This window comes from Saccopteryx leptura, chromosome 2 (assembly GCF_036850995.1).
Source record: "Saccopteryx leptura isolate mSacLep1 chromosome 2, mSacLep1_pri_phased_curated, whole genome shotgun sequence".
NCBI lineage: Eukaryota > Metazoa > Chordata > Mammalia > Chiroptera > Emballonuridae > Saccopteryx > Saccopteryx leptura.
In genome coordinates this window covers 35,137,341-35,161,015 of record NC_089504.1, presented here as the reverse complement: position 1 = coordinate 35,161,015, position 23,675 = coordinate 35,137,341, and the positions used below count along the sequence as shown (strand labels likewise).

At 46.2% G+C, this 23,675-nt stretch overlaps 1 protein-coding gene across 1 annotated transcript in view; it reads left to right on the top strand.

Moving 5' to 3' along the window:
* LOC136394454 (stimulated by retinoic acid gene 6 protein-like) overlaps positions 1-23,675 on the top strand; it is a 37,834-nt gene that overhangs the window by 10,603 nt on the left and 3,556 nt on the right. Inside the window, 13 exon segments of the mRNA XM_066367605.1 lie at positions 434-534; positions 2,969-3,099; positions 3,886-4,006; positions 5,622-5,667; positions 7,407-7,535; positions 11,630-11,700; positions 13,295-13,406; positions 16,591-16,744; positions 17,123-17,198; positions 19,853-19,934; positions 20,231-20,279; positions 20,764-20,881; positions 22,147-22,266. Of these exon segments, the coding sequence (XP_066223702.1) occupies positions 434-534; positions 2,969-3,099; positions 3,886-4,006; positions 5,622-5,667; positions 7,407-7,535; positions 11,630-11,700; positions 13,295-13,406; positions 16,591-16,744; positions 17,123-17,198; positions 19,853-19,934; positions 20,231-20,279; positions 20,764-20,881; positions 22,147-22,266 (1,310 nt within the window).

Sequence of the window (23,675 nt, the reverse complement as noted above, 5' to 3'; positions counted from 1 at the left end):
GAGGTAAATAAATGGAGTCAGTAAGTGTAGACAAGTCTCAGGAAGTTCTAGTAAAGGGGGAAAGAGCAAGGCCTCAAGTACGTGAGAACATGATTGAGTCCACAGGAAAGAAAGCAAAGAAGGATTTGCAACCTGACTGTTATTGTCTCCTTTTTACAGATGAGGAAACAGATTCAGAGAAGTCAGGTCTCCCTCCTAGCTAGTATGTGGGAGAGACTAGATGTGAACTCTAGTGTCAGGTCTACCCAAAGGAAAGCTCATTACAAAACATTCTAGAAGCTCCAGCGTGTGGCCGGCAGCTCAGCGCCTTTGAGGTTTGTGCACATTCTGAGCGCCCTGCTCACTCACACCGGCACCTGCTCTTTCAACACTGGTACCAAGGCAACACTGGGACGAATATCCCCACTGACCCTCTCATCTTTTCTTCCTGTAGCTGTTCATCATTTTGGTCTTGTCCTTTCTCCAAAGATGGGAGCACTGTAGACAGAGAGATGACACTTCTTACCTCCTGGGGAACCACTTTGGAATCATCATGTGAGTTGAACCGGATCTGATCACTATAGCTTGGGGTACCCAGTGATTTTCAGGCCAGGAAGACTCCCAGTTACCTCTCCCACTCCACCTCTACCTCCCTGTGGACAGCCCTGTCCCTTCTGCCCCGACCTGAACTAAGCTCTGAGAGCTCAGAATTGGCTCCCAAGCCCTTGCATCCTAAGAACCCAGCGCTGCCCAGATGTGATTAAAACATCTCAAGGAGGGTCAGCTCACTGTGGGAAAGGCCTTCCCATAGTCAGGACTATGGCTTCCTCAGGAAGCAGGATGGGGAGAGATCCCCGTCCCTGACGGCAGCTAGCCTTCTTGTTGGGATGGCACCAGAGGTCGTACCAGGGGAGCCCGCCGGACCAAGGAGCTTGCAGGATCTTTTCAGCTCCACGATTCTGAGTCTCTGCGCCCCTTACCACATTTTCCCTTAAGATCTAATTGTCCATATATTTTCATCATTATCATTAATACCTACTGCTATTTTTCATAATTATAATAGAGCAGCTAACATTTATTGCACATTGCCTATGAACCAGGCCCTGACCCATTGGCTCCTGCCAGACTATTCATGGTGGAGGGGGTTATCCTCATGTAATGGGTGAGCAAACTTAGGCTCAGACAGGTTGAATGACTTGCCCAAAGCCACACACTAGTAAGTGACAAGAGCTTTAACCCAAGGCCACACACTAGTAAGTGACAAGAGTCTGGTTGATATTTGCTCTGATTCTCTGAGTGTCATAACCTAAGCAGGCTCAAGCATGTCATGTTGAGACCTCAGCTTTGGCCTCTGGAGAAGGAAGAAGAGGCCAGGATGTCAGGAGGGAGGCTAGAGGAGACCTGGGCTTCAGGGCGAGAGAAATCCAACCGCAATGTCCAGGGACCCTGTATGCCAGCACAGAGGGGCATGCTGGCTTTGGATACCATCCACTGGAGGAGTCAGCCCCTCCCAGGACGCGGGGTCTGAGCCACTCTGGCCGGGGCAGAGAGAAAGACTGAGGCTGGTGGCTGAGGAAGACCTGCGGACCCTGCCCTGAACATCTGGCATGTGGGGTCTGGTGCAGGACTTTTTAAGAAGTAGAAGCTCTATATGGGTCATGTGAAACAGCTTTGAATTAAATTGATAATGGTACAATTTTCTTACTCCGTGACCACTTTTCCATCAAAACCTCTGACTCTGAGTAGTTTTGGCTCACCATTCACCAGCCCTCACGTGTGCAGCACTCCACAGTTGATAAAGCAGTCCTTCATCGGCTGTCCAGAATGGTTCCGTGATGTAGCAGAGCAGGGGTTTCCACCTCTGCTTCTAAGATAGGGAAATGAGGTCTCACGGAGCTCCTCAGTACTATAGGTGACATTGACTAGACTCCAACTCAGTTCAACAAAGTGTGTGTCCATGAATGTGCAGTGGGCACCTAATGTTTTCAAGGTCCCGTGCTGGGTTCCCACTGTGGAGGAGTTTAGGATTTACAAAACAAGAAATAACACAAAGGGAGGTGTGGGAAACATAGGCTTTTCTCTCTTCTTTCAAATGCAATTGCTTACTCTGATGCATACAAATCTCTTTTGATTAGAAGAAACAGATATCCAGTAAAGCTTGTTTACATAAAAGATAAAGATAGGATTTAAAAAAATAAAGTAACTGCAAGGATAGACTGATGGGGGCTGGTGCTCTTGAGATGAGCATCTCTGGGACACTGATTCTCTCTCTTTCTGCCTTGTTGTGCCAGTGGGGTGTCCTTAGTGCCATTTTACCATTTTCCTCTCTGCCACCGGCCTTAGAATCTCTGCTTCCCTAAAACTTCAGCTTGCCTTCAGCACTGATTCTGACCCCAAGTTGGCATGACTTTCTAGAACAGAATATTAATAATAGCTGATTGACTCACCTCCTCAGGGCCACAAATCCAAAATATAAGACCAGACATCTGATTGGCCCATCTAAAGTCAGGTGGTTACCCATAGTCCAGTCAGCTGTGGCCATGATCACATGGAAGCAGCACAGCCAATGATACCCCGACCTTCCCAGGGATATTGAAGAGAACTCTGAGACCTTGGCTGGGTGCAGAGCAGATTCCCCCACGCCTGTCTGGATCTACTCCTTGTTTTGGTCTCTCAAGTCATACTACCTGTGTCTCTCATAGATGAAACTCATCCCATTTTGCTTGCTGTCACGGCTACTGGGGTTCTTGCTTGTGTCCTCCTAAATTTGGAGCATCTCAAGGGGAAGACCTTTGTCTTCCTCACTTCTGTAACCTGAATCCATGCCTAGCCCTAGAATTGGCACAGAGGACCTAAGGATATATCAGTTGAAATGAATAATTCACTCGCCAATAATTTGTCCTCAGGTTAGGATTGGTACTTTGGAAATTAAATGTGGGATGTCTTAGAGCCACTTTCTGGCTTCATGTGCTGTTTCTCTTGTTCACAGACCTCTGGACTTCGTGGGCACTTTTAGTAACCGATGGTCCTATGGAATTGCCTTTGGGGCCACAGCCAATAAGGTCATGTTCTTGTTCTTAGAAGGCTACCGGCCCCTGCAGGTCCCACAGTGGGCCCAAGGTACTAGGGCTGCCTCATCACTGCTGGGAATTTAAGCATGGAAATTCTTGCTCTCAGAGACAACAGGGCAGGGGTTCTCTGGGATCCAGGGTAAACTTGTGAACTCAGTGTTCTTCCCAGCCTGTTACTTGTCCAGCATCAGTGTCTAGCCCAAAAAGTTTCAAAGCTTGTTGGCAGGGGGGGATTTCTCCTAGTTAAATTCAGACATCCTTCAGACATAATAGAGCAAAGATTCAGAAAGTAAATTCACCACCACCCACCTTAGAAATCTCTTCTGAGTCGTAGTTGAGGCTGCCTTCTTGATATCAGTAGGTCCTCGGATACTTCCTAAAAGAACAGGTCTTCTTTGGCGTTGGTCTGGGGCCTCTCCCTTCTCCATGGCTCATGCTCTCCCTGAAGTGGTAACTGTAATCCATGGGTTCAATCATCCCTAATACAAGAACTTCCAAACCTCTCTATCCAATCAGCTTTCTCTGTGATACTTATTTGTGTGTTTTGTTTCTACCTATTACACTATGAGCTAATCCAGGGTAGGGAGCAAGTCTTCTTCATCTCAATAGTTAGCCCAGTGCCTGGCATGGAAGGAATACCAGGAAGGGTGTGTTGTATGAATGAATGAAAGACATCCCTGCATTCCTCTTTGTGCTAAGCTGGGACTTGTCCACTCATCTCCATGGGTCCTGAGGTCCATCAGTGCAAGTCAGTACAAAACCCCATCGCTTCCCTGGGACTCCCCTGAGCCTGTGAGCAGAGGCACTCACAGCTCTCTGGCCCTGTCTCCCCCAGCCTTTGTGCTTCTGATCGGAGGCATTGAAGTCGGCCTGTCCCACTTCCCCTTCTTTGCCTGCCTCTCCTCGGAGTTCCGGCTGGTCAGCTCCATCCTGGGCTTCAGCTACTCTCTGATCTGGTAAGATGGACTCTGCCTGCCTGCCCTCCCGCAATTCCTTTGGCCATTGCTGAACTCTGGACAAAGGGCTGGAGGTGACCAGAGAGCTCTCCTTGGGAGGGCAGCTGCTCAGAACATAGGCCCAGGGCAAGCGGAGTGACTGGTCCATGGTCCCACTCCAGCCCTTCCTTGAGACCGCACTTGAGGCTTCAGAAGGTCAGGCCAGCACCCTCTCTGCTTCACAAGAGTTCATTTATGATTTGAGCAGTCCCACTAGTCAGAGGTGTAGAAAAATCCACTTCTATAAAAACTGCCGAGTGTCCCACTGGAGGAAGCAGGAGTCGCGTGTGGACGCTGCTCCTCAGTACTGTGGTGGCTTCCCCGGGGCCCAGGAGAGAGTGCTGGTGCCTCAGTGTGGCACTCAGGGCCATCGGTCTCTCTCCTGTCTCTCTCCACCCTCAGCCTGTCTCTGGCACACCTACAAGTCATATAGAACTGCCACGTTCCCTCATCCATCCGCTTATTCATTCAGCAAACATGCCATGACATCCCCGCATGAGCCCACAGTATATTCCAGGAATAGACTAGACTGGAGAACAAGGCAAACCCTGGTGATCCCGTGTTCTGGCTGCTTTGTCTGGATGTTGCTCTTCCTGTGAGGTTGATCACCCCACCTGGCCCAGCGGTAGATATTTGCCTTCTTTTGAGGGTTGTTGTCCCCACAGCTGGGAGCTCCCGGCCCTTGTTGGGCTTTGTGCCCTCAGCATTGGCACCAGCCCAGCACAGACCTGACCTGGACCCTGGGAATACTTGCTGACTGGAAAATCCCGTGGACAGTTCCACTCTCTGGTCCTGATAGGCCCGTTTCCTTGCCCACATGTCTTTTATGGGCCCTGTGTCCCCTGCAGCGTTTTTTGGGCAGGGATTTCAGGCCTAGAGAGCCATGCAGGGGCTGACAGGTAACCGGCCCACCAATGGCTACAACTCCAAAGTTTGTAAGTGGCTTACTTTTCAAAAATTAAAAGAGAGGGTATTCAGTACTGTGGTGGCTTCCCCGGAGTCCAGGAGAGAGTGCCGGTGCCTCAGTGTGGAGCGATATCTTAGCCTATGGCAGACCTTTTGACCAGGAGAGGACAGGGTGGCAGGAATCACACAGCAGCTCGGGCACCAGGGGAGTATGACCCAAGCATGCATGTGCCCAGGAATGTGTTCAGCAGGAGGAAAGCCTTGAGGCTCGTTCCTCTAGGCAGTATTCCCAGACAAGGCCCTGCCCAGGCTGAGAGAGCCCCAGCCCCAAAGTCAGGAGACCTGGGCTGGTCCTGGCTCTGGGTGTGACTCCACAAATCCCATCCCATCTCTGGGCTTCCGGCTCCTCCTGAGTGCTGGGGGAGGGGAAGGAGCTCTCTCCGGTTCTTCCTGCTCTGCCATTGTGGATTCTGGGATTGTGTTCGAATTGAGGGCATCAATGAATTTTATTGCATGTACATAAGCACTAGCAGGGTGCCGATCTCGGTAGGATATACCCAGAGGCCTGAGAACCAGCCCTGCCAAGGAGGAAACTGCATGCTGGTGGGATCCGGGATGTGGTTATAGGGGCTGTGCTGGGGCTACCCTAATCTCTGCTTCTCTCCTGCAGGTTTGCTGTCACCATTCTTCACATTGCACAGTGTCCCCATGGGCGGGTGAGTCCCACTGAGTTATGTTTAGGGTATCCATTCCTATTACTGTGGCTAACTTCCTGTGTGACCTTGGACGAGCCTCTGCCACTCTGGGCCTCTGTGAATCCAGGGAGTTGGAGCCGCTCATGATGCTTCCCTTGTACAGTATCTTAGTTCATCATGGTGTTCAGTTACAGGCAGACGTTCTCTCAGTTAATGCTCACAGCAGCCCCTCAAGGTGGGCAAGCTCTCAGAGAGCATATTTATTGATTTATTTTTTTATTTTAGTGAGAGGAGGGGAGGCAGAGAGACAGACTCCACATGTGCCAAATGCGCTCCAACCAGGTCCACCAGGCAAGCCCACCAGGGGGCGATGCTCTGCCTATCTTGTGCCATTGCTCCGTTCCTCACAAACAGAGCTAATTTTTTTAGCACTTGACACAGAGGTCATGAAGCCATCCTCAGCGCCTGAAGCCAACTTTGCTTGAGGGAGGGGTGGAGAAGCAGATAGGTGGCTGCTTCTCCTGTGTGCCCTGGCCGGGACTCTAACCCGGGTCATCCACATGCTAGGCCGACGCTCTACCACTGAACCAATCAGCCAGGGCTTGTCAGAAAGACTAATTTATAGATGAAGAAACCGAGGTCCAAGGATATGAAGTCACTCTTAAGCAGGTCTGGGCACTGAAAATAGGTCTGGCTGATCTCACAGCTCATTTCTTTCTACTCCTCATGTAGCCTCAGTTTCTCTGTGTATTAATCGGAGGCTTGGACTAGATAAGTGGTCGGCAAACTCATTAATCAACAAAGCCAAACATCAACAGTACAATGATTGAAGTTTCTTTTGAGAGCCAAATTTTTTTAAACTTAAACTATATAGGTAGGTATATTTCTTATTGAGGTAGTGCCCGCACATGGTATTTTGTGGAAGAGCCACACTCAAGAGCCGCATGTGGCTTGCGAGCCGCAGTTTGCTGACCAGGGGTCTAGAAAAACCCCTTCCAGCTTTTCCATGCCACTGTCCTTCTCAGAATTGATACACTTTGGTCCACCTGTTTAGCCCTATGCCCCAGGAAAAATGTCTCTCTCTCCCTCTCTCCCTCTCTCACTCTCTTTCTTGTGTATTTTCCAAAAGGAGCATTTAATACCTGATCAGAAAAAAGCCATGAAAGCCCTTTGTATAAAATGAAATGGGGAGCCCTGGCTGGTTGCTCAGTGGTAGAGCGTTGACCTGGCGTGTGGAAGTCTCGGGTTCAATTCCCAGTCAGGGCACACAGGAGAAGCGCCCATCTGCTTCTCCACCCCTCCTTCTCTTGCTTCTCTCTCTCTCTCTCTTCTTCTCCCCTCCTGCAGCCATGGCTTGATTAGAGCAAATTGGCCCAGGGTGCTGAGGATGGCTCCATAGCCTCCCCCTCAGGTGCTGAGCAATGGAGCAACGCCCCAGATGGGCAGAGCATCGCCCCCTAGTGGGCTTCCCGGGTGGATCCCAGTCGGGGTGCATGAAGTAGTCTGTCTCTGCCTCCCCTCCTCTCACTCAAAAAAAAAAAAAAAGAAGAAATGGGGGTGCTAGGATTCAAATCCAAGGCTGTTGGACCCCAAGTCCACTGCTTATTGCAATGATGTGTGGTGGGGGAGGAGGGGTCCAGGCACTGAGAGAGTGGGCCTTGGAGGGAGTGGCAGGCAGTTGTTTGTCCACAGCTTCCCCAGGGCCCGGCCCTGCCCTGCCCCATCTAGATCCAGTGCACAGTGCTCTGCTTCTGTTGCAGTTTTTGGGGAGGTTCGAGACGATCATGTTGTACTGGCCCTCACTGCTGTGCCTGTCCTTCCTGCTGGGGCGATTCCTATACATGTTTGTCAAGTCGCTGAGGGTCCGCCTGGGCTGGGAGCTCCAGACGGTGAGTACCGGGTATAAGCACTGTGAATGCCCTGATGGGTTTGATCTTCACAACAGTCCTGTGAGGTAGGTACTATTATTACTCCTCCCATTCTGTAGTAGGAAACTTGGACCCAGAAGGTGAGTTCTGTTGCCCAAGGTCATGCACCTAGTCAGTAGCAGAATCAGAACAGGAACACAGATAGCCCGGTAGTTGAGACTCTTTCTTAACTATTATTCTTTTTCTAATTCCTTAAAGTACAAACTTTGGTTGTTTATTTGAGATCTGTCTTTTTGTTAACGTAAACGTTTACCACTATAAACTTTTAAGAACTGCTTTTGCTGCATCCCGTAAATTTTGGTATGTTGTATTTCTATTTTCATTTGTGTTAAGAGAGTTTTTTATTTCCCTTTTGATTTTTTTTCTTAGACCCATTAGTTGTTCAGGAGTGTACTATTTAACTTCCATATATTTGTGAATTTTTCAGTTTTCTTCTTTTTATTCATATTTATTGATAACTTTATGCCATTGTTGTCCGAAAAAATACTTGATACTTAAATTTGTTAAGACTTGTTTTGTGGCCTAACATGATCTATTCTGGAAAATGTTCCCTTTGTTTTCTTTTTCTTGCAAGGGCATAGCTCACAGCTGAGTCATTAATAATTGTTAATTGATTTCTTCTCATATGTGCCTTGACCAGGGGCTCCAAGGCAAGCCAATGACCCCTTGCTTAAGCCAGCAACCTTGGGCTCAAGCCAGTGACCCTGGGGTCATATTGATGATCCCGTGCTCAAGTCAGCAACCTCGGGCTTTCGATCCTGGATACTCAGTGTCCCAGGTTGGCACTCTATACACTATGCCACCGCCTGGTCAGGCTGTTCCCTTTGCTCTTGAGAAGAATACATATTCTGCTACTGTTGAATAGAATGTTCCGTATATGTTTATTTGGCCTATTTGATCTATAGTGTTGTTTAAGTCAGCTGCTTCCTTATTGATTTTCTGGCTGTATTATGTATCCACTATTGCAATTGTGGTATTGAAGTTCCCTACTATTATTGTGTTGCTGTGTATTTATCCCTTCAATTTTGTTAATACTTACTTTATCTATTTAGTACTCTGATGTTGGGTGCAGTATATTTATAACTGTTATATTCTTGTGAGGAATTGATCCCTTTATCATTATATAATGATTTCTTTTTTGTTTCTTGAGACAGTTTTTGACAAAGTCTATTTTGTCTAATATAAATATAGCTAGCCCTGCTCTATTTTCATTACCATTTGTATGAAATATCTTTTTCCAGTCCCTTTCCTCTCAGCCCTTGTGTGTTCTTAAAGCTTAATTGAGTCCCCTAGAGGTGGCCTATATTTGTATGAGGGTTTCTTAAATCCATTTAGCCACTCTATTTCTTTTATTTTATTTTTTATTAAGTGAGAGGTGGGGGGCAGAGAGACAAACTCCCACATGTACCCAATCGGGATCCACCCTGCAAGCTCACTAGAGGGCAATGCGCTGCCCATCTAAGGCCGTTGAGTTGTTGTTCTATTGCTCAGCAACCAAGCTATTTTAGTACCTGAGTTAAAGCCAGGGTGTCATCCTCAGTGCCCAGGGCCAACTTGCTCAATGAGCCATGGCTGCTGTAGGGAGAGAGAGAGAGAGACAGAGAGATAGATCGAAACAGAGAGAAGTGGGAGAGAAGCAGATGGACACTTCTCCTGTGTGCCCTGACCGGGAATTGAACCCAGGACTTCCAAACACCAGACCTACTGCTGAGCCAACCAGCTAGGGCCCATTCTATGTCTTTTGGTTGGAGAATTTAATCCATTTACATTTAAATAAATTGATATGTAAAAACTTAAAATTGCCATTTTATTAATTTTTTTACTTTTTAAATTTTTTTTTATTTTATTATTTTTTATTTTTACAGAGACAGAGAGAGGGGTGATAGATAGAGACAGACAGACAGGAACGGAGAGAGATGAGAAGCATCAATCATCAGTTTTTCATTGCGATACTAATTGTTCAGTGATTGCTTTCTCATATGTGCCTTGACCACGGGCCTTCAGCAGACCAAGTAACCCCTTGCTTGAGCCAGCGACCTTGGGTCTAAGCTGGTGAGCATTTTTTATTTTGCTCAAGCAAGATGAGCCCGCGCTCAAGCTGGCGACCTTGGGGTCTCGAACCTGGGTCCTCGCCATCCCAGTCCAATGCTCTATCCACTGTGCCATCGCCTGGTCAGGAATTTTCTGACTTTTTGTAATTCCTCCTTTCATGCTTCCTTTGTGATGTGGTGAAATGTGTGTGTGTGTGTGTGTGTGTGTGTGTGTGTGTGTGTGTGTGTATATATATTTGTATGCTTTGACTCCTTTTTCTTGATCTTTTGTTTATATAAAACAAGTTTTTCTTTGTGATTACTATGCGGCTTACATAAAACATCTTATGACAGTCTATTTTAAGTTGATAACAATTTACTTTAATTGCACAGAAAAACTCTGCACCTTTACTCTCACTTTCCCTTATGGGCAAATGCAGGCCAAGGTGGGTCTCTCAAAGCCCTGAGCTGTGCCACCTTGGAGGAGTGACGTCAGTAAAGTGAAACTGTTCTTGTTACCCTCTTCAATGCATCTGTTCTCAGAGCGTCTGCCTGACTGGGGAACTTCCCAGGTGTACTCTTGAGCTCCCACAAAGGGACTCTCATCTGTGGGTGGTTGTCAAACTGGTGTATCAAAGTGGCCTGGGGGCTGGAACCCCCTATTCTCCCTCTTGTTCACATCACTCACCAGTCAGCATTCTAATCAGATCCTTTGTACCCTGCCCAATATCTGCAATATATGGGATTTCATCTCCTAGCAGGTAAAATTTACACACTCAGTATGTGGAGCAAAGTAGGTGACTATTCAAGTTTATTACACTTGAAGGAAACATTGTAAAACATACTGTTAAAGATTTTTATTTATTTATTTTTTGTATTTTTCTGAAGTGAGAAGGAGGGAGGTAGAGAGACAGCTGCATGAGCCCAACCGGATCCACCTGGCATGCCCACTAGGGGGCAATGCTCCACCCACCTAGGCTGTTGCGCCATTGCAGCCGGAGCCATTCTAGCGCCTGAGGTGGAGGCCATGGAGCTATCCTCAGCGCCCAGGACAACCTTGCTCCAATGGAGCCGTGGCTGTGGGACGAGAAGAGAGAGACAGAGAGAAAGGAGAGGGGGAAGGGTAGAGAAGCAGATGGGCGCTTCTCCTGTGTGCCCTGGCCGGGAATCGAACCCGGGACTTCTACATGCCTGGCCGACGCTCTACCACTGAGCCAACCAGCTAGGGCCAAAGTTTATTTTTTAATATACTGTAAAATAAGTAATGAGCAAAAGAAGCTTCTCTTATTTGTAAGAAGTAAAAACACTGGGGTTTGGGGAGTTTTGTTCCTGAAACAGTGTTTTGAACTATGATGGGAAATCACCAATCTCAAAAAGAAAAAGGACTTCACAGAGCAATGGCTGGTGCAGTCAGTAAGCAGAAGAGGCAAGGAAGGCCTGACCTCTGGCATCTCGTGACAGCAAGTGCTTGGTCAGCAGGAGACTAGACCTGGGAATGGTTGAATCTGAAACCGCAAGTTTTACCCAAATCCCCGCCCTCTGTGGCGATAGCCCCTCAGTGAGACCAAAATCCTAACAAATTCTTGAAACCACTGCCACTGCCACTGCACAAAAGAACATGCTCAGAGAAGGGACAAGTCTAATCCAAGGTCACACAGTAGCAAAGCTAGTATTTTTGCTAGAACTACACTTGGCTGCATGTAGCAACAACAAAAAAGCATATACCTGTCCAAAGGCAGATTTAACGGCAGACACACTGGGCATGCACCCTGGGCCCCAACTTCTAAAGGGCCCCGCAAAACCCCAACTTTACACTTTTTTCTAATGACACCAAGTTTGGTTTCATGTGTGCAATTTTAACATTGATAGTACATAATATTTTTTATTTATTTAAAAATATGGTTAACATGTATTTTTATTTTTCCTCTCTCTTTTTTTTTAAGGGGCCCAATATTTTCTTCTGTGCCCCGGGCCTCAACCGACCTTAATCCGCCTCTGTACCTGTCTGTGTCTCTTCTGTCACAGGAAGAAAAGCCTTTCCTGGAAATTCACCAGGCAGAGCATGTCAAGCAGCTCCTGAGGAAGCCACCCCTGCAGTAAGCCGCAGTTCCTTCATTCACCACCAGGCTTTCCCTGGCAGTGTGAGACCCCAAGATGACTGAAAGTGCTCTTTATTAGGACTCTTGTTTGCTAATTACAGAAACTCAGCTCATAGAAAGAAAATTGATGGCCTTATATAATTTAAGAGTCTAGTGGTAGGCAGTTTCAAACATCGATGGGCCCCGGGGCTTTATTGCATCAGAACTAGATCTGGTTCCCTCGTCCCCTCTTGGCTCTGCTTTTGTCTGGGTTAGCCTTCTGGTGAGATGGGCTTCTTCCCCATGGTGGCCCCCAGAATCTCTAAGCTAGTACCCTCCTGGTTTAAGCTCACAGGAAAGAGACATTTTTCTATCCTACAATTCAAACCAAAGTTTAATGAATGTGTTCCATTGAATCAAGTTGGACCAAATGCCATTCCAGAACCAGCTACTGTGACTAGGGGACTGAAATAAAAGGATTAAGCCTGGGTCACATGTTGACCACTGAAACAGAAAGTGGTTCAGCCTCACTTGACCACTGGGACTGATGGTGGGAAAGAAGGAAAGGAGTAGATTCTCAGAGGAAAAACTCATGCCATTACCAATAAAAGAAAACATAGCTCTGAGCCGGGCAAAAGTTAATGATCTTCAGTGATCATAATGGTCACCCGACCCCTGCCATTGCCACTGCACAAAAGAACATGCTCAGAGAAGGGACAAGTCTAATCCAAGGTCACACAGTAGCAAAGCTAGTATTTTTGTTAGAACTTCACTTGGCTACATGTAGCAACAACAAAAATCAACCCCCCACACACACACAAAATAATAATGGCACAAATAAGAAAGATTTTTTTATTTTTTTAAAAATTTTATTTATTCATTTTAGAGAGCAGAGAAAGAGAGAGTAAGAGAGAGAGAGAGAAGGGGGAGGAACAGGAAGCATCAACTCCATATATGTCCAGGAAAGCCCAGGGTTTCAAACCAACAACCTCAGTGTTCCAGGTTGATGCTTTATCCACTGCGCCACCCCAGGTCAGGCCACAAGAAAGAGAGAGATTTTCTTCTCATGTTTTAGAATTCTGGAAGCTGTAGTCCATACTGATCCTGGACTGCTCACCATGGCAGTTTACCAATCATCTGTCTTTCTGCTTTAGTATTTTAGTGGTTTCCATCATGAAGGCTGTCCATGGTCCCAGAGAGATTCCAGGGCTCCTGCCTGGACCAACCACTATGTCAGCATTTCAGGTGGCATGCCAGAGAAGGAAGGGCAGTGCGACCCCTTCCAACTGTGTCAGTTCTATCTAAGCACTCTCCCCAAAGTCACACACCACCCCTCTGGTCACGTCTAATTGCCCTGTGCTTAGTCTTGGTCACTCTTAGCTGTAAGAGAGGTCAGAAACTATAGCCTTTCAGTTGGGTGAGTTGTTATACCAAATAAAACCGAGTCTCTGTTCTTAAGAATAAAGGGAGCATGAAAACTGTGGAATCGACCAGTGTTCCTTCTCTTCACTAAAATCTAAGATGAAGAGGAGGAAATGAGGTTATTTTCAGAAAATCTGGCATTTGTTTACCAACTACAACCTGTCTTTTCTTGGTGTTTACTTATTAACAGAGAGAAAAAAAAGTCTTGGTTCCAAACTAGGATATATGAGTGGGACCCCTGCTTTCAGTTCCCAAGCAGAATGATTGGAACCACTGTGTTGGCTTTCATCTGCCTGTACCTTGTAAGTAGATTGAGCAAATTCTCTTCTATTTTATAAATGGGGTCAGATAGGATAGGGATTGTTCTTTAAAAGCTGGCTCATAATTTAATCTCTGTAAGTCAGATAAGTACAATTATTTGACCCAATGATACTTTTACCCATGTGGTGAATTTTACTACTGTACTACATATAATCAAATCAATTATGAAGACTTCTGGTTGCTGAATCCACATATGAAGAGTTTATGAAATGTCATTCCATCCTAACAACAAATCAAAATCCAAACAAACTGAAAATATCGACAACTCTTCTTAGATCCATAAGAGAAGTGACATTATGGGGCAAATCATTGCCCCTAAGTTGGAGAGACAGTCAGGTGAATATAAAGAATTGCAACAGAATGGAGCAAAAAGCCTGTGGGAATCAGCACTGAGGTAGGAAAATATGAACCGTAATTGATACCATCAATCAATTGGAATTTTGGACATTCATTGACTACTTAATTAACAACAGTGGAATACACATTTTTCTCAAGACAACATGGAAAATTCATCAAGAAAGACCAAAGCCTGGGACATAAAACACACCTTAACAAATTTAAAAGAATAGAAATTATTCAATGTCTGCTTTCACACAGTGGAATTAAACTAGAAATAAATAACAGAAAGTTAACTGCAAAATCCCAAAATAATGGAAGTTAAATGACACTCTTGTAAGTAACTATGGACCAAAGAAAAAATCCTCAAGAGAAATTAAAAATAAACTAAACAAAAATGAGATGAACTAAGTGAAAATGATAACACACTTATCAAAATTTGTGGGAGGCAGCAGAAGCAGTGCTAAGAGGGAAACTGGTAGCATTGAATGTATATACACTAGAAATGAAGAAAAATTTACATCAATTTCTAAGCTCCTATGTTAGGAAAGTAAAAAAGAGGAGCAAATTAAATACAAAGTAAGCAGAAGGATAGATAAAATAAAAATTATAGCAGAAACCTATGAAATGGAAAACAGGAACTTAATGAAGAACATCAATGAAAAAGAAGCTGGGTCTTTGAAACAATAAAGTCAACAAACCTCTAGCCAGATTAAGAAAAAAGGAGAGAGGACATAAATTGCTAATGTCAGAAAAAGGGAGCATCATTACAGATTTCATGGATGTTAAAAGAATAATAAAGGAATAGTATAAACAACTCTATGCCCCAAATTTGATAACCTTGATGAAATGGACTAAGTCCTTGAAAGAGTAAGTTGACAGTCTCAATTGGCCTAAAGCTATTAAAGAAGTTGAATCAATGAGTAATGATCTTTAAAACAGAAAGCACCAGGCCCAGATGGGTTCACTGGTGAGCTCTACGAAACATTTATTTCAGCAGAGCTAAGGAAAATAGCTTTATTGAGGTCTTTTTATGTTACACTAGTTACTTAGCCAAATAAAAGTCATGTCATTTAAATTCAAATAGTCCATCTTGCCTGACCTGTGGTGGCGCAGTGGATAGAGCATCGACCTGGAAATGCTGAGGTCGCCGGTTCGAAACCCTGGGCTTGCCTGGTCAAGGCACATATGAGAGTTGATGCTTCCAGCTCCTCCTCCCTTCTCTCTCTCTGTCTCTCCCTCTCCTCTCTAAAAAATGAATAAATAAATAATAAAAAAAAAAAACAACAACAAAAAAAAACTAAGCTTTAAAATAGTCCATCTTGACAAATAATTTCAGTGAATTAAAAATAAAAGTAGATAAACTTATTATATTTCAAAAAAAGATAAAAAATTAAAATGTCTTCTTTCATTTTGCTCTTATTTAACTAAGTTTTATTTCTCAACAAAAAATCTTTAATGTTGTCATAATGCAGACTTCAGTATTCAATATATTTTTATTAGGCACAGAGTCAAAATATCTCCTGTGGTCAACGATTTCCAAGGTAAACTGTTTGGGTCAAAAGCAGGATCAAAATGGAGAGATAAAAATGGCAAGGCCAAGTGGTCTTCTCATTTTTAGTGTGCAAGGGTGATACCTATGTAAATTAATTCTATGATTACATATGAAGTGACTATTAGTTAGGTTATGCTGAAGTACCTCATCAACCCCTATACTTTAGTGACTTAACACTATATCTAGGTTTTCCTACATATCAATGTTGAATAGATTTGGAAGGCAATAGTCCTCTTCATTATGGAATAACCCAGATTCTTCCATCCTGTGCCTCACCATCCTTGAGAACCCTCACCATCCACATCCAGTCAGCAGAAGGGGAAAGTGCATGGAGAATGCATGCAGGAGCTTTTCAAAGACAAGAATATTGCCATGTGACCATATCTAACTCAAGGGAGGCTGGGAAACGTAGTCCAGCTTTCTGCCCAAAGAAGAGGATAGATTTTAATGGACAACAAGAGTTCTCTGCAACAATGAATGATTCACTTTGAGTTACTGTGCTTCTTAAGTCTTTACTGGTTATCTACTGTATGCCAAGTACTATGCTAAGACCTGGAAGAGAAGAGAGCTGATTTAGCAGAGTCTTGCCTGGGAGAAGCCTATGGTTTAAGAGAAGGAGATATCATATGGTATAAAGTACCTGCCACCTAAGGTGAGAAAAAAAAGTAAGGTGAACTTGCTCTGGAAGTTTAAGGAATTATTCTAGATTCAGAAGCTGCCTGAAGATGATAGCATTTGATCTCAACATTCAAAGGTAAACAAGATTCAGTTGATGGAGTAAAATGGCAGCAGGGACTCTATAAGTAATGGCATGACAAAGGGGACATGGCGGCATGACAATGATAGCATGATGACAGGATGGTAGGGATGAACAAACATGACGTGTGTATAGGAAACAGTATCTTTTTCACTTTGGTTGTCACTAAGATGTGATGAGAGATATGACTGGAATTTTCCCCAAAGTCATCCCTTATTCAACATTAGGCATTCGTCTCACTCTGATTTAATTAATGTTTGAAGAGTTTCTTGAGCCCTGTGGGGCCCGTCTTGTATGCTGTGGGGTGAAGAACAGAGTTTGAGATATCTCCCGTCTACAAAAAAGCCACAATCCCATTCATCTCAGGGTAGCCAGTGTTCAGTTCAGAATCTATTTCAGATGAGTGTTGAATTCAGAGTTTTGACTTCAAAATCAAAGAGGGACCCATATATTATTCACAGACTGGGCAAAAGCTGGACTTGAGTGAGACCTTGAAACATTTGCTCTGTGTTCCCAGTTCATCGTCATGGAGTTCTGCGTGTTCATGTATGTGAGAGATCAGCTGGATGTGTTTGAAGGCGAGTTAGAGAGCTACATCGCCTCCATGAACCAGACAGGGCCCCTGACCCCAGTCATCCTGCAGGTGAAAGAGCTGATGAACGTCTCCAAAGGTAAAACCATCCTTGCATATAGTTTCTGTTTAGCTGGAGGTGGGTCACCAGCCCTAAAAAGTGGCAGTTAGAAGTTCAACCAAGTTTCACAAGGAAGGAAATTCCCTACAAGGTATATACACCATAATTTTCTCTTCTCATTACTCATGGGATTGAAAACATCAATACCAAGGAAGAAGATAGTGCCAGGAAATAAAGTATGTATTTCAAGGGTGTGTATAGTTAGCATGAAACAGAAATATATAAGCAAAACTGTACTTATACAGGAAATGTGTTAAAGGAGTATAATATCTTTTGCCCAGCCCTTTCTGATGTGAGTTTCTGCATTTTGAAAATACTGTTTCTGGCTGGCCTCTCCTGTCACCTATTCTGTTTCAGGAGTCTGGGTGGTCACCATTCTGCCTGCCTCCCTCACGTGCGTGAGCTATCTGTTCCACATTTTGGCTTGTTACAGGTAAGAGGGCTCAGGGAGTTATTTGTGTGTCTTCAGCCAGGAAAACCGCTGACAATTTTCTAAGAATTCCCAAACAGTGCCAGCAGCGCTCAAACTGGCCTAGGAGTTGCATGCAAGGTCCAGGGACAACTATATCTATTGTTGGTAAAAACAAACAACAGCAACAACAAACTTTTGACTTGAGTTTCTACTTCTATAACCTAGACATTGTGCTAGAATCTTTTGACTTTCACCACAACCTTGGGGGTACTTGCATTTTCATGTTTATAGCCCAGAAAGCTGAAACTCCACAAAATATCTTACCCAAGCAATTAGCTGCTGATCATATCTTCCGACTCCAGACCTTGACATTTCTTGTACATTCTGGCATGTCTGTTGGATGTCAGACCTGTCCTGCTCTCTGGGACTCATCTCACTGGGTTATCAGCCGATGAGTGTGGCTCAAGCGGACATCAGAGGGGATTGGGTCAGGGGGACCAGGTGCTTCAGTCTCAAGAACAGCAGTCAGTGCAGGGGAAGGGGTGACCTTCAATACTAGAGAGCGTTTACATGCAGATAGCAGTTAAACTTTAGCGTTTACTCCCACCTCTCCCTGTCTCTCTGCCTTTGTCTCTGCCTCTCTCTGTCTTTCTTTCTCAGTCTCTCTAATTATACTCACTGACTCACAGGAAGCCCAACACCAGTCCCCCCCGCCCCCAGAACATCCTGCCTTTGCATCCTCACCATCCGGCTGCCCACAGGTGGGTCTCTTGCCAATGGCAGCCAAGAGAGAGACTCTCGTGGCACGAAGAGGCCGCAGATCTCCATCCCCGCCCCATCTTGCTCCCCCTCTTCACTCTCTTCTCCCTGGACCCTTGGGTGGACTGGGACTGGACACTAATGTTGTCCCTGGCTCTGTCCGATGAAGGAGATGTCTGCTCCTCTCTTGAGTAGAGTGCAAGTGGCTGGGAGATGTTCACTGAAGCATTTGAGCCACAGTGCAGAGCAGGCTGCGTGGACGTGGGCGGAGGGCAACTGAGGGTACAGGGAAGACAGGGTGCGGGGACACCTTATTCCTGTCCAGGCTGGCACCTCCCTCCCCCACCTGTTTCCGGGGGTGACAATCCTTGCCCTGCACCCTTTACAGAACCATGGGCCACAGGAAGTAATGGATGAGAAAGCAACCGACACACTAGGAAGCACTAGCACGGTGCTAGTATTTTAATTTTTCTTAGAATTATTCCAACTTACATACAAGCTCTTTAAAAAAAAAAGTTACAGACACACTTAGTGTAAAGTAAGTCTTCCAATCAGACCCCACTTTGTTGCCCCTGTGCTAGACACTGTTATTCATTTTCTGAGCATCCTTCCAGAAATTTCCTATGGCAATATACCTGTGTATAGAAACACAGTGAAAGCCAAAGACACAATTTTTAGTTTCTTTTTTTTTTTTTTTTTTTTTTACTTTTCTGAAGCTGGAAACAGGGAGAGACAGTCAGACAGACTCCCGCATGCGCCCGACCAGGATCTACCCGGCACGCCGACCAGGGGCGACGCTCTGCCCACCAGGGGGCGATGCTCTGCCCCTCCAGGGCGTCGCTCTGTCGTGACCAGAGCCACTCTAGCGCCTGGGGCAGAGGCCAAGGAGCCATCCCCAGCGCCCAGGCCATCTTTGCTCCAATGGAGCCTTGGCTGCAGGAGGGGAAGAGAGAGACAGAGAGGAAGGAGGGGGTGGGGGTGGAGAAGCAAATGGGCGCTTCTCCTGTGTGCCCTGGCCAGGAATTGAACCCGGGTCCCCCGCACGCCAGGCCGACGCTCTACCGCTGAGCCAACCGGCCAGGGCCACAATTTTTAGTTTCTAATAGAAACTATTTAAAAAAAGTAAAAAGGGAGGTGAAAACAATTTAATGATATATTTTATTTAACCTAACATAACCCAGATACTATCACTTCTACCTATAAATTATTAATGAGATGTTTACACTCTTTATTTCATACCAAGTCTTCCCAATTTAGTGGTCATGAAATTACAACACAACCTGGAAAATGCCGGGGACAGAATGTTAAGGGAAAAGCGGGACCCAGGTGTGGATTTGGACTGTGAACTGAGTCAAGTTCCACCTAGTCTTCATGCAGAGGTGCAGGCTGAGACTAGCCCGTGGGAAGGGCACGCAGTGATCTCTGGGGGAGCTGGGTTGTAAGGGGTCACGGCCCCTTTGTCATTTCCCTTTATGTTGTTAATCAGGTGGGGGTATCATTAAAAATGGTTTTGTTTTTATCTGTTTTAAGTATTACATAAATAATTTATATTCACTGTAGAAAATTTTTTAAAAATAGAGCAAAATGAAGAAAAGAAAAGCCACATACACAGCCTCAAACATCACATTTAGTCACCATTGAGACTAGGTAGAGATCGCCAGCCACCTGAATAAAGCGCCTCTAAAAACAAACAAAGACTAGGTGACTATATATTATTTTAATAAAATACATTACATAAGATTTTGAAGGCTGATCGGAACCACGCCCTGAGCTGTGGGGAATGCCAGGGGCTCCGCTGCCCGCCATCTCGCTCCACGAGCCTCTCCATTCACAGCTGCCGAGCTCTAAGTGAGTGAGGTCCTGTGAGTATGAGCATTACCCACTCCCCATGAGTATGAGCATTACCTCCTCTCTAGGAAGCACATGAAGAGGCTGTGGGCAGGAAACAAGCACTTTCTCCCTCTGAAGTTCCATAACCCTTCCTCGTCACAGTGTGTGGTAAGCCTACAGAGACCTCTCTGCTCTGAGATGAAGTGATTTTCCCAAACTTGCTCTCCTGTACCCAGACGGGCAGTCCAGAGTCCTCATTCTCGGATGCTGTCCTGCTGGGTGATTTGGGACGGTCCCTCTCCTCGTGCGGCCCTTGGTTGGCTTCCTCATCTATAAAATGAGGGCAGTCACCTGCCTCAGTGGGTTGGTGGGTGAATCTCCAATGAGACAGGGATGCTGGACACATGTCAGAGGTAATCAAGGTTTTGTCTCCTCTAAGACTCTTTTTTCTTTTTAAATCTCAGGTGGCAATTGCAAGGTACTCTGGCTGGCAAATAGCCTACATTTTGTGGGGTAAGTGCCATCACTTGACCCATTTAATTCAACACACATTACCTGGGCACCTGCAGAATCATGGCGTGGGTTGGGGGAGAGCATGGTGTGGGTGGGGGGAGAGAGATGAGGCAGAAGCAGCCCCAGCTGCCTCTGGGTGACCTTCAGGAAGGAGAAAGAAGCCGTGCTTATACAGACCATCATTGCCACCTGTCCTGAGCACGCAGGGTGTATATACCCGGGGCGGTGGTGACCCAGAGGAGGAAGTGACTGTCCACACCCAGGGCACGGCTTGAATACATTCTAGTGGAGTTGACATTTAAACCTCACCTGGCAGGGTGAGCAGGTCAGAAGGAAGAGAAGGGAGGGCATGCCGAGCAGAAGAAACAGCATAAATAAAAGTGCCCAGATCTTTGGTGGAAGAGGAGAGGTTGGGGCTACAGAAAGGGACATGTGTGACAGGACAAGAGGAACTGTAGTGACCACCGGCTCCCTTGGCCCACAGGGTACTTCATTATCCACGTGATGCAGAGCCTCTGTGGCATGGTGATCATGTACAGCCTGGTGCTGCCCATCGTCCACGGCCAGGGCTTGGAGATGCTCCGAGGTCTGGGCATCGGGATGTAAGTGCTCGGAGGGCTTGCTGTCATTGCCCGGGGCTTGCGAGGTGAGCCCTTGCAGCTACTGTTCAAAATGCCCCTTTCCTGCTAAGCTCTCACCGATGCCTGGACCTACACTGTTTGCTCTGAGCCAAAGCATGGGCCAAAACAGCAACTCATCACAATGGGAACCTTGCCATTTACAAAACAGTTCCACGCTCATTGTTCAGCGGGGTCCTCACAATTCTGTGTGTGGCATATACACGTATGTCCATTGGATAGCCGGGAAGGTTGAGGTTTGGGGAGGTGAAGTGAGAGAACAGGACAGAGGAAGGAGAGAGGGAATCTGAGCTAAGGTTTTAGATCAGCTGTATGACTTGGGTAGATTGCTTCTCTGAGCCTCAGTTTACCCACATGGAAGACTAAAGTGAATGCTGACATTGGGAATTCACTATGCCCTTTTCTCTTACGAACCCTTTGAGGTTAGGACTTGTATTAGTTCCCTCTTTTTCAGACAAGGAAGCAGGCACAGAGATGTGAAGCCACTTGTTCCAGGGCAGGCAAGAGGCAGGCCTGGGAGCTGGGCAGACTGAAACCAAAGCCTCATTTAACCACTACCGCACACTGCTGCTCAGGGGAGGCAAACACAAGCTGTTCTCTCTGGAGACCTCCCTGCTCTGAGCTGCTGACTTCCCTGTTCACCCGGAGACACCGTCAGCCTGCCCTGTCCACTCTCGCATGGCCTTCACAAGCTCCTCTAAAAACCCCACTCCCTTCTTTGCTTCAAATGCTGTTAAACCAGTCGTTTCAGTTGCTGCCCCTGGATCCTAGAGTTCTGGTCTAGAGTTAGACGACCTGACCATGTGGCTTTGAGAAAGTTATCTCCCCTTTGGGAGCCTTGGTTTTCCCCTCTGCACAATAGGCATGAGAATGCTCTGTGAGCATAAGGCACGGAGCTCATTGCTACCATTAGTCTGGAAAAGTTATCTCCCCTTTGGGAGCCTTGGTTTTCCCCTCTGCACAATAGGCATGAGAATGCTCTGTGAGCATAAGGCACAGAGCTCATTGCTACCATTAGTCTGGAAAAGTTATCTCCCCATTGGGAGCCTTGGTTTTCCCCTCTGCACAATAGGCATGAGAATGCTCTGTGAGCATAAGGCACGGAGCTCATTGCTACCATTAGTCTGGAGGGTCATCAGTATCTCACTCCCCTTTATCACTGGGCATTTGAGAAGGGCTGGAGGAGAGTGGACAAGGCCACCTCAGGATGGTCTCCCCCTGTGTTTCAGCCTCCCCATATCCATCGTCCTGGGTCTCATGATCCTGCAGGTATGGATCGCCGCCAGCTTCTTCCTGCAGCCAAAGATAGGCGCAGCTGACAAGCAGAAGCCCTTGGCGCTCAACAACAGGTGAGGCCAAAGAAGGGAATGATGGTTGTAGGACTTTGGTCTCAGCAGTCTCTCATTCCTTCCTCTTCACCATTGGCAGGTTCCAGGGTGGACTCGACACTCTCTTAGAGGGTGAGGGGCAATGGTTGAGCAGTGAGCTCGGGAACTAAATTCCCTGGGTCCAAATCCTGGCTCCATCCCTTACGAGCTTTGTGATCATGTGTGACTTTACTGAACATCTATAAATGTCAGTCTCCGCATTTTACAAGTGATTGTGCATACCTGACAGCGGCACTGAGGATGAAGGAACTTAGGACAATAGTGCCTGGCCCGTGGCAGTCCCTTCTGATTCACTAGTCAAAGCCATTCCCTGGTGGAGGGAACAACTTGGGCACTGAGCATTAAGAGCCAGCCCCACAGGACCTGCCTGTGAGAAGCTTATGGTCCCCTGGAGCCGACAGACACAGACAGAGAGGGTCAGTAGACTCCAGAGGGTATGAAAGGGTTACAGCAGGAACATGAGTAATGGAGGAGAGGCAAGTGGTAACTCTGCTGTAGGTGCGATGTTTGAGCTCAGGCCTGTAGGATGGCGGGACCCTTACAGGTAGAGCTGAGGAGAGGGCACGGCTGGCATCTCCCATTGCCGATGGAGGCAGGAAGCCATGAAAGGGCAGGGCTTGTTAGGAGAACAGTAAGAATCAAATATGAAACGAGACTAAGAGACATGGACAAGAGTGTGGCAGTTATGGGGGGGAGGGCGCAGGAGGGAAGGAGGAGAGGGGGAGGGGGAGGGGCACAAAGAAAACTTAGATAAAAGGTGACGGAGGACAATCTGACTTTGGGTGACGGGTATGCAACATAAGTGAATGACAAGATAATCTGGACATGTTTTCTTTGAATATATGTACCCTGATTTATTGATGTCACCCCATTAACATTAATAAAAATTTATAAAATAAAATTAAATTAAAAAAATATAAAAAAAAAAGAATCAAATACGGTGGCCATGCAGTGGCCTTAGAGGGTGAGGGCAAGGAGGGGGCACAAAGTGCCAATGCCAAAAAGGCTCCTTTCAGAGACAGCCCAGAAATTCAATATGCGAAGTTTGGGCTTTATCCCATAGGCAGCAGGAAACCATATGATCGAGTGGTCATTTGGGAAATTTCATCTGGAGGACTTGGAGCAGTTCCAGCTGGGGGCAGGTCACTGTCACAACAGACAGTGGGAGAGCCTCAATCTCTGCTATAACTGTAGTGTCGTGGCTGTGGCCACAGGATATCTTATTGTTCAGGAAACCTCAAAACCCCAAGGTTCTCATCAAACATTACAGTCACTACTAACATCCATTCCGCACTGCGCTCAGAGCCCTCTGTGTTATATCTAAGCCAGTCCTCACGCCAGCTCGTATTTAGAGCACAAGGTCACACAGC